This window comes from Solanum dulcamara, chromosome 11 (assembly GCF_947179165.1).
Source record: "Solanum dulcamara chromosome 11, daSolDulc1.2, whole genome shotgun sequence".
Lineage (NCBI taxonomy): Eukaryota > Viridiplantae > Streptophyta > Magnoliopsida > Solanales > Solanaceae > Solanum > Solanum dulcamara.
Window position 1 is genome coordinate 62,799,034 of NC_077247.1, and position 11,716 is coordinate 62,810,749.

General features: G+C 32.2%; 1 protein-coding gene and 1 long non-coding RNA gene across 2 annotated transcripts; both read right to left on the minus strand.

Moving 5' to 3' along the window:
• Positions 1-3,904: 3,904 nt before the first annotated feature.
• On the minus strand, positions 3,905-6,646 carry LOC129873587 (protein LAZY 1-like). The gene is made up of 6 exons (XM_055948709.1): positions 6,300-6,646; positions 6,130-6,199; positions 5,429-5,844; positions 5,030-5,257; positions 4,471-4,654; positions 3,905-4,382 (listed from the first exon to the last, which is right to left on the minus strand). The coding sequence occupies exons 1-6, from the start codon at positions 6,303-6,305 to the stop codon at positions 4,363-4,365; spliced, it is 924 nt and encodes a 307-aa protein (XP_055804684.1). The 5' UTR covers positions 6,306-6,646; the 3' UTR covers positions 3,905-4,362.
• A 3,846-nt stretch (positions 6,647-10,492) lies between these two features.
• Positions 10,493-11,716, minus strand: LOC129874405 (uncharacterized). The gene is made up of 2 exons (XR_008762880.1): positions 11,386-11,716; positions 10,493-10,897 (listed from the first exon to the last, which is right to left on the minus strand). It is a non-coding gene; the product is annotated as an uncharacterized LOC129874405 (long non-coding RNA).

Genomic DNA, 11,716 nt, shown 5'->3' on the forward strand with positions numbered 1-11,716 from the left:
CTTTTCCATAACGTTTGCCTGAAGTGTAGGACGACATTTTCGAAATCTGCAAAATTGAGTAATATGCCCACTCTTGCCACAGACAAAGCACGGTCCCTTATCATAAACTTGTTGATTTTATGTTTGGCTATTTTTCACAATTATTTTTCTTGGGAGGTCAACCATTTTATTTCTTGAATTTTATTTCTTGAATTTTTACCTTCATTGTGATGTTGTTCTCTTCTGATTGTAAAAGTACATCTTGGCTTCTTTCATCCTATTTCATGCGGATTTTCATTAGTAATGTCTCAAGAGAAATTTTCTTTTGCTTGTGACGCATAGTTTTTTGAAATTTCTTCCATGAAGGTGAAAGTTTATCTATTATTCCACAAACAATAAGATTATCTCCAATTTTGATTTCCTCGGACCTGAGCTCTCCAACTATCATTGTAAAGTCTTGAGCTTGGTCTACCACTGATTTGTAATCCACTATTTGGAAATGAAAAAATCGACTAGCAGCATAGTTTTTCGCTCTAGCTTCTTCGGTATCATACTTACTATGCAGTGCTTTCCAAAATTTCTTTGCACTAGAGTAAGTTCTATCATAATAATCATGAAAATGATCAAATAGACAATTAAGAATATAATATCGACACTTATACTTTTTCACTTTCTCTTGATGAGAAATAAGTTCATCTTTATCCATGGAGATGATGTCAACTTTATTTGGATTTTTCTCAGTTAACACATATGAAACATTGAGAAAACTTAAGTAGAAAAGTACTTTACCCTTCCATCTCTTGAAATGATTACCATTGAACTGAAATGGCTTGTTAAGATCTCCCATCTTGATATCTGTGGAATTTTCAATTGTAGCCATATTGAATCTCCTTAAAATTATTGGTGAAATTACAAGATTATAAAATTACAATTGAAAAATAAAATCTCTTCTAGGCTGAGGCGCGGATATCTCGCCTTCTTTAAAAAGATTCAAGCCCACTACAGCAAATCTTTTCACAGATCCAGCAATAATCCTCTTGACTTGTTTCCTTCATGATACAACAGCCTTATTGCAAAGTGTAACTCAACAAACTCTGGACAAGAGTTGAGTTTAAAGCTGCACAAAAAAGAACACTTCCCCTCAACTAATAAGAACTCTTTTTTTTTACAAACTTAATACACTCTATATTTTCTTACTCCTCAAAACAAAGAAGACCTCTCTATTTATAGGAGAGAAAAACATTCAAAAAATAATAATAATGGGATGCCATCATTAATATTTAGTGCACCATTATCATTTAATGCACCACTTACTAGTGATAATGAAGTTAAAAAAAACATAATGGATTGAGTAACAAATGCACTAACTAAAGATGATAATGAAAGGCATAAACTGCTGTTGGTGTGCAAATACAAAGCTGCACACTAAAATGATAATGAAAGGCATCTTTATGCATTAAAGAGAGAATTGCAACATATGCCACTAATGCAAATTAATATCACTCAATATTAATATTAAAATGCTAAAACCAACAATAAATGTCTTCAAACTTAAGAGATTTTATAAAAATATTCAGATTTCACATATTTGAGCTCTACCCTCTTCTTGTCAATTATTTAGTGCCAATTTGCTTACTTCAATCATGATGCACCAGATTCTTGATAAGTGTTTCTAGATTTGTTGTCAATACAAATCATTGTGGCTTTAATTTGAGGCAAATTTAGTTCCTTGAATAATGTTGCTGTCATATATTCAGCTTCACAAGTTGAGAAAATAATTATGTAAGTTTCTTGGAGACGGGAATGGGGTGGGGGATTTTCACGTTTTACCCTAATCATTAATTACTTATTCTTCAAATAATTTTTCAAAATCGAAAACTATTCATCAATTAATATACATGTTGTATTAAAACACTCATATTAATCAATATACTTTAAGAGGCGCGCAAAATATAAAGTGAATAAATAAAATTGAACCGAGGAAATACAATTTATGAAAAAAGTAAATAAGCACCTAACAATTGAAATGTTAATGTAATCATAAGCTTATAATAATTTACTGAAAAAATAACTTAATTGTAATGTCAATGATTATTGCTGGAAATACTAGCAAAATATCTAATGAACTATACATTTTTTTTATTTATCTTTTTGTATTTTGCCCCGAATCACATTAAGATAAAGTGGTATCACTTTCTATCATTAAAACTATAATTTGACATCTCAACCAATTGCTTGATGTGTTGCTTTTATATTTTAATTTTTAAAAATTATGTCATATCAATCTAAATATTGTTAGATATACCAATAAAATCCCATCTTGATAGCCCCAAAAAATAAAATAGAAAGCTACTTCAAAAATGTAGAGATATGATTAATAGGGTGGAAACAATATAGGTTGAATCAAGAGGAATTTTCGCATATAAAAAAAAAAAGGGCAGCCCGGTGCACTAAAGCTCCCGCTATGCGCGGGGTCCGGGGAAGGGCCTGACCACAAGAGGAATTTTCGCATATAGCGACTCAAAAATATCTTAATTATGCTCCATAGCTATAGTTTGTTAATTACAATTCGTAGCTATAGTTATAGCAGCGTTTGTATAATTCGCACAACATTTGTATACGTTTGTATAATTCGCTATACAATTCAAAATTTTTGTATAATGTTTGTTTATTTCACTATACAATTCATGCACACCGTTTGTATAATTCGCTATACAATTTGTAGTGTTTGTATATTTCGCTATACAATTCGATTCGCGCATAACGTTTGTATAAATCGCGCGAATTATACAAAACTCAACTTTATAATTGTACGAATTATACAAAACTTAAATTATAATCACAGGTAGATGTTTGCCGCGAATCATAATTAATTTAAACTATAATTATGTTGGCTAATTAACTAGTATATATTTGCTTATCTGCGTAATTTTTCCTAAAATTTTTGAATATGCAACAAAGTCTCTAGTAACAGCGCATGAATATGGCCCAAAATGTTTATCACATGACTATATTAAAAATATATTTTTATTATATTAACCCAACAAATATCAGAAGCAATCCTATATGCATTTTACTCTTAATAATCATAGCCGTTGAAGAGTCCCATATTGAATGAAAAAAATATTGAATTAGATTGAAGATTTAATTTGCATAAATGGCTTTAAAATAAGGATGATTTTTAATTTTTTGCCACTCAAAAATCACTGATTTTTATTTTTATCCTTTAGAGTTTTAAATAACAAAAAAATAGCCAAAAATGCTCCTAACAAGGACAAACTAATAAAAATAATAATTGCAGGACCTAAGTTCAATTAAAGTTATGTCATATGCATAAATTGTATCTCAGAGCATAAATTTTGTAAGGATAAACTAATTTAAAAAATTGCAAGACCTAAGTTCAATTAAAGTTATGTCATATGCATAAGTTGTACCTCAGAGCATAAGTTTAGTGCCACAAGATATGTCTTTAGGCAAAAGAAATTATGCTCAAGGCATTAGTACGGTGAGAAAGTTATGCTTGAATGCCAAAGAATTCAAGCTCAAAGCATAAATCCAACGCAAAAATTTAGTGGCCCATGTTATACCTCAATACATATATTCAGTGACACAAGTTATGCCAAAAATATAAGTTTAGTGGCACAAGTTATGCCATTGGACATCAATTCAATGACAAAAGTTCTCTAAAAGTATTCCATGCAAATCAGATATTAAAAGAATTATACCCAAGGCAAACCTTCTATAAAAAATTTTGCCCGGTGAAATTAGTTATGCCTAACGAATTTATGTCATAAAAATAAGTACTAGGGTCAAAAATAAAAATAAAATCACGAATTTAATGAGCAAAATTAAAAAATCACCCAAAATAGAGACGGTTGGAGCAAAAAAACTTGTTTACCAAGTAATAAAATGATGAAGAAAGGTGTGTAAAAATGATATACCACATTGGATTGGGGACAGAGGAAGCATATAACAGAAGGAGCCACTTTTGACACAACACAATTATCAACAAGTTGTGCTTAAGGAATATTTTTGTTACGTTACTCCGATCCATTATTTTTCAGTAGACAGACAAAAAATTAAAGCTAGTGACATGTCAATGATTGGACCATATATACAAAGTAGAAATTATTTTTCATGGCTAAAGAAACAAAGGGAATAATAATTGGATCTTTTCTCATGAAACATACATGTCTACCTTCACACATCATTTAAGACAATATGACTTTAATTTCTTAACAATTCATCAAACATAATGAATACAGCCCACACTTTTGAGTAGCACAAAGAATGAAGGTACTCCTTTATTCTTTACATTAACATTGGGCTCACACCACAGCTCACTAGTGGACGTACACCTTAATTTCTCCAACATTTTGCCAGCTACAGCTCCAGCACCAAGTCTATACATATTATGACAAAACATGCAGTGAGATAATTGACAACACAAGAGATTGAATGTAATTAATTAACTAATGTTGTTTTACTTACAATCACTGTCTGTTTTAATCCAGTGCTCTCTGTTTATTACTACCTTCTTTGGAGAAAATTTTGTGTTCACTTCACTAATTGCTCCTAGATTACCAGCCTTGCAGAAAACAATGTTGCTAGTCTCATTATCTTCTAGATTGTTCTCATTCACAGGATGAACTTTTCTGTGGAACATTTTAAGGACCTATATAAAACATCAAAAGTTAATTAGTTCCTCATTCATAGAAGTGGATCCCAAATTTATATTTATGGCTTATGTGTTAGAGTCTCACATTGGTTAGCAAATGGATTGATGATATGTTTATATGGACTTGGACAATCCTCTTCTTTTGAGCTAGTTTTTCTGTCATGTAATTACATTCTGAACCACAATTATTTTTTACTTGTCTTTTGAAAAATTATTTATACATATTAATTAAGTTCTTTGTACAAATACATGTATGTAGAGATCTCTTGTCAAAATTTTGTTCATAGGTAACATTTAGTGCAATTCTACTGTTAAGATGTTCAAGCTGAGATTTTTTTTTTTAGGAAAAACTAACATAAAATTAGTAATTACCTGAGGTAGTTTCTTCTTGCTTGAAACAGATCCAGTGATATTTCCTTTAGAAGAACCTGTAGTAGAGCTCTTTGATTTGGGCTGGAGGCTCTGCAATATCTTTTTCATTAAATGAGCTGCATGTTTTTTCTTGCCTTGTTTCTTCTCTTTTCCTTCATGACCTTGTTCAAATTTGTTTTTCTTCTTAAACAACTCTTCTAGGAATCCTTTTTGTTGCTTTAGCTTTACCTGTACGTTGAGAATATAATAAAGTAAATAAAAATGTTTCTTATTTATTGAGAATTCAAACTCAAAGTTTCACTGCTACTCATTATCTAAAAGACCTTGCACAGGTTTGAACCGTGACGACATAATTAAATAAATAATCAGTTTCCGATAGTCACACAATTCAACATTTACCTCGGACTGTATCTCTTGCAGTTCAACTGAAGATCCCAAGAGATATTTCTGGAGTGGACATTCTTCCATGTTGCCAGTGGCTCCTGTTTCAATGTGTTTGTGGTCACTGAGGGCAATGGTTCTTTCTGATGGCTGATAAGCAACTTCTTCATTCACTTTCACTTCAAGAAACTTCTCAAGCTCATCATTTATGAACTTTAGTTCTTTCTCTGTTATGCAGCTGTCTGTTTCAACATGCTCAAAGGGCATAGGAAACGTTGGCGTTGGAGGGTCAGTATTAGTTGTCTGATAATTACCCAGAGTACCAATTGCCAAGAAGCCAGGGAAGAATTCATCAAATTGTTCTTCTTGAAACACCTTTTCTGCTCCATTGCTTTTAAATTCCTTGTGAGCTGAGAAAGTTGTAGCGGAATTTCCTGAAAGTGGCCAGAGTGTTAGAAGCGGCTCATCCGTGTAGCCTTAAAACTACGGGTTCATGTGAACACAATAGCTTTTGTCCAAATTTTATAATTGTATAAAGAAATCTTTTAATTGTCAACTCAATTATCATTGAGTATATATATATATATTAACTTGAGATCGCAATAAGAACCCATAAATTTCAAATCTCGAATCGTTATCAGCTATTGTGGGGGTAATTAAAACCAACTTCAAACAAAGCAAACAGAGGAAATTCAGAAGACCAGACAAGAGTAAATTACCTACTATGGTAGTATTGTTTGCTGGCTCATTCCCTTTTTGTTTTAGTTTAGAGTGCATCCAACCTAGTAACTGCAAAGAAGGATGAACTTAGAAATATGAGTCAAAAAAAAAATCAACTCTGGAGAACTTCAAATAGTAAATTAAAGTCTCGAAATAATTGGACTATAACCTTCATGTCGAACTATCTGGAGGAGAGATGTTTGAGTTAAGTTATGAAAGAAGAGAGATTTTTGTGGAGAAATTTGTACTTGTAAAAGAAGGTTTTAATAGTAGAGATAACAATATGAGATGGTAGTTGGAGTCAGAGATGATCAAAAGGAGAAATGAGCAGTTTGATCACTATCTTTCCTGAATAGGAAGCTGGCATGAGTAGAGAATGCATAGAGAAAATTACAAGACAAAAGGTTGGCATTTTGTGTAAAGATTGTAGTGAGCAGAACAAATTGAGAAGTTGGATTCCAGACCCACAAATTGTAGATGTTACATTGTGACATGGGCACACGTGTTTGCAAGTATGCTTTTATATAGACTCATGAATACTGTGTCTATCCTTTTGGTCTGGATTTTGATAATGAACGGACATTATATGTTGATTGGAATACTTTTTTTTGATAATGAACTGACAATATATGTTGATTCGAATGCTTTTAGGGCACGTTATTCTACATTTTTCGAATGCAGAAAATGGCATCACCTTAATCATGTAGAAAATACTAGAAGAGGATCTAGCCACGATAAAGACATACCAGGTACGAGATAGAGATACGTGGCTGTCATATCGTGAATAGTCTTCAAAAGATTGCTTTCGATCATAGGTTTTCTTGTTTTTTTTAATATAAACCATGTTGCATGTTTTTTATCACCAATTATGTAATGTTCTGGTGGTAACTAAGATGCCGTTGAGTCATATCTCTGCTGCACTGCTTACCCTGACGATTTGATAGCATTATTAGAATTGCTTTAACTGGAAATACTGATTAATGATTGGAGTACATAACTGATTTGCTGCTAGATTACACTTGATATGGAGAATTTATTGGTGCTAGCTAGATTACTCTTGATACGGATAGGTGAATGGTGTTGGATGTACCAACAAAGTCTCACATTTAAAGTTGATTAGAGAAAAAAACATTGACTGTTGTTAGTGTAATGTAACCACAAATATAATAAATTATAGTTGAAAATAAATAAATAAAATGAATAAAAAAATATATTCACAATAGGCATGGATATCTCCTTAAGGAGATTCAAGCCCACTGCAGCATACGATTCAGCAATATATCTCTTAACTTGTCCCCTCCAGAATACAACAACCCAAACAATGTGTATGACTCAAACAACTCCGGATTAGTTGAAGAGTCCAAAGTTTCTCAAAAAAACACTTTTCTTCAACATATAATTGCTCTCTTTTGTATAGTGAATTAGCTGAAGCCTTATCAATTATCTCTTTCATTACACTAACCTCAATATATATAAACACAATATAACACTCTTCATCTTTTTTCACCCTATGTTTTTCTCTTGTTCCCTAAACAAAGTAAGACCAATTGAGGAATTCTTCATTGCAATGAATAGGAGATAATGGATAGTAAATTGGGTAAATGAATGGCCCAATGGTTACATAAGTTACAAAGTATAAAGAGGTAGAATAATGGTGAATTAAGAAATAAAGGTCACAAGAGTTACTCACAGCTAATGACCACATTCTATCACTAACTCATATGAGTAATGAGGCATAAATTGCCACTACTCACTCACGTAATAAAGCAGCAAATGAGATGCAGCAATAGAGTTGATGTATGAACCACTTAATCATATTAAAATGTTCAAATCACCAACAAATACGGAGAGAGACGTAGATGAAGGGTCAGGGATGATTCGAGTCTCACCCATTTAAAATAAAGTTGTGTCTTTGATATCAGCTATAACTTTTTGAATGATGATAATAATGTGATTCTAATTACAAGGGATATCAATGTCAACGTTGTGAATTCGACTCCAGAAACATGTTGCTTTTGGGGAATTGCTGGCCAGTAATGCGAATATCCTACCTATGTCGAGGCCCGAGTAATAGGTGAGAGATGGCCGGGGATAGAGTCATGTTTGGACATGATGCTTATTTAATGAGCTTTGTCAAGACATAAAACTGCATCTTTGTTGTTCACTATAACTTCGGGTTGATTATACTTTTAAGAACTTGATCCTAACAAAAAATAAATGCTTTGATACTTTTAACCATGTGAATGATTTTGAGAATTCGTAGGAGTTTGTTTTGAAGCGAACAATATCATGCTAATTTAAGATTGATAATTTTAATAAAACAATGGGCACAACTATATTGGTTGTCAAGACAAGTGGGAAAAGCAATTGCTTCTAATTTGGGAAGAATTGAAAACCGTGTTCTACAAATAGACGTGGCGTTATCAATAATTGTATATTATAACCATAGAAATGGTGAGACAGGTTTGGACCAAAACAGCGGCCAAGGTAGTAGATGGGACGCTTGAGACAACAGAGGACCTAGTAGGGGAGACGGATTCTCATTTTCAGCTAAATTACGTCCTGCTACAAGACATGCCTATGCCCTTTTTAGTCATACCAAGGAAAGAGAGCTCTGCGCATCACAACAAACGGAGTAGTATAAATATATAATCTAGAAAAATAGCTAAATACTTGAGGGGTGGTGGGGAGAGATGCGGTTTTGGGATACCGGCGAGTGGACAATGAATTTGGAAGTCATGAACTTGTTTACCTGCTTTTATTAGGGAGGTCGTGACTTTTTCTCATTTTTAAGGAAATTATTTTTTAAAAGAAAAAAATTTAGAAAAATTGAATAACAATTTCATCCTCACCAATCAGACCCAAAGTATATGCAAAATTTCTTATAATGGGAACAAAAATACTGCTAACTCATGTTCAAGGGAAGTAAGAAAGACACAACGTATGATATGTTGGTTGGAATACAACTGACTCCATTGATGATAGACAAAATGAAGAGGGAGTTGTTCCACGAGGGTTACATTTCATCCACATCTAGCTAGTCCAACTAACCTCAAGAAATAGTACTAGAATATTTCTTCTGTTCTCTTTTCCTGATGCAATCTTGATTGTGGAATAATACTCTTCCATCTCACTTTAATTTATTGACAAATTTAACTCAAAGGAGACAATAATATACTAGGTTGGGCTATTACAAATGGTATTAAAGTTACTTTGTATGCTTATCTTGGGCGTCGATGATGGGTTAAACTCCACCATTCAACTGGTTTACGTAAATTTCATGTCGACAAAACACGAGAGCAATACTTTATATATAATATATAATATAAATATAAAAAAAAAGTCTTAAATTTTAGTGACATATTTTAAAGTAGTGTGAATTAAATGTAAATTCAACAAACAACATGCATCGCTATTTATATGTTGAATTGTTATATATTTGAATTTGAGTAGGATCACAAATGATAAGAGTAAGTGTTTAATTTTGTTTTTTATATTTAATTAAATTAAGAGAAGGGGTATATGATGAGCTCGGCCATTCCCAAGACTCATGAAGTTATTTCATACATACAGGATCAAGAGGACCTAAAGTTGTATCAGAGTGCTAAACACTTATCTGCATTGAATATTTATATCAAATTCATTACATCGTATCATAGTTAAATGATTTACTTTAAGTATATTCATCAACTATGAGTAAGTGATAATTATATATGTTTAAACATATATTATGCATAGATTGATTTGATATATATATCCAAGGCACATAAAATTTCGATTCAGGTATAAAAATGATATCTCTTCTTTTTTTTGAAATTGTTTTCTTATTAATTTGTTTAAAATATCACGATATTTTTCTTCATAGGTAAAAAATAATTTATCTTTAATCATCCAATTTGAATAATGTTTTAATATTCATTGAAATTTCGCTGACATGTATATGATCACAAATAATAAAATTTTCATACCCATTCACATTATTAGGAGTGTATGTTTAAGCATGGACTAATTAACTCCAATCTCTTTCTCTCTCTAGCTCCCTAACTAGCCCCACCTAGAAAAGGAAAAAAAGCAACTTACCTCTTCTTTTCTTTTCTTGTTAATGCAAACATTGGAAATAGTATATTGATTGGGCATTAGTTAGTGAACAATAATTGTACTTAATTATTTTGACTAATACTTGATTAGAAATCTAACCAACCATATCACTTTACTAAGACATCATTGGTTATACTTACAAGGATCGGATATGCATATATTTTTATCAATTATTGGTATTGGAGTGGATCGAGAAGCAACGTAAATTTCATCCTATAATGCTTAGTAACATGAAAGACTATGTGAAGTCATTAATACAAAATATAAATATAAAAGAGAAATTTATTTTCTTGTTGAAAAACAACTTAAATATAATTAGTTTTTGAAAGGATGAACAATTGATTACTTATATATTTTCCCCATGATTTTGGGAGCATTGGGCTATTGAAGTGATCCATGCTGTTAAAAGTATCAACAAACCCCAAATAATTCGGCGTGTAGGGGTACCCATTCCACTTCTCTGAAGACGTGACTGTGGGCCGTTACGCCCTAATGCACTATGCTGTCTGATTTTCCCCAAGGCCTAACTTGCAATTGCCAACAACATGGAACTTGATCAGCACTATGTGAACTCCACAAATATTTGTCCTGTTTTTTCGTTGAGAAGACCCATAATTTTCGTTGATGCTGCTCCATATTGAATCTGAATCATCATGTTACTCTTTCGGTCTGTTTTCATTGAACTATTTTTTAAAAAAATATTATCTAAATTCATCATTGTTTAGTTGTTCAATCAAAACAGGTCCTAATTTGAGTATATAGATGAAATATACTAATAAATTTAACGAATATGGGAGGGGTTCAACATATTTGTTTTAAATGAGTTTTAGTGTTTGAATGGAACTCCATAGATTACAAGGACCACGCCATTCCACAATGATATTACAACATATCCAGTGAAATTCCACAAGTCGAATTTGAAAAGAGTAGAATTTACGCAAACCTTACCACTATCTCATGGAGATAGAGAAACCGTTTCCATAGGGATATTATGATATAAAAATATAAACTTATTCTCTATGAAAAGTTATTTATTATTTCAATAGAGAAGTATTTTCTGTCTTTGGTTTCTATTATAGTAAATTAAGGCCTAGAGAGAAACACATCTCGTATATTTGTACAACAAGGTAGGAAAATTCAGGGAATCCAAATCTTACTATGAAAATGCAGTTCGAATTCATACTAAGATCGTCCATGTAAGCCATCCAGAAGAAATTGCAAGTGGTCTCGTCGATATATCTGTGATCTATGAGTCAATCAAGGAATTTGATCAGGCGCTCAAGATGCTTCAGAACGCCATAAAAGAGTATGGAAATGCACCAGGACAACAGAGCACTGTTGCAGAAATTGAAGCCCATATTGGGCTCTTGTACTATATTTTGGGGGAGTCTATGGACTAGTATGATTACCTGAAAAGTGTAGTATAGAAATTCAGGGAAATTGGAGAGAAGTCTGCAATTTTTGGTATTTCTTTAAACCAAATGGGAC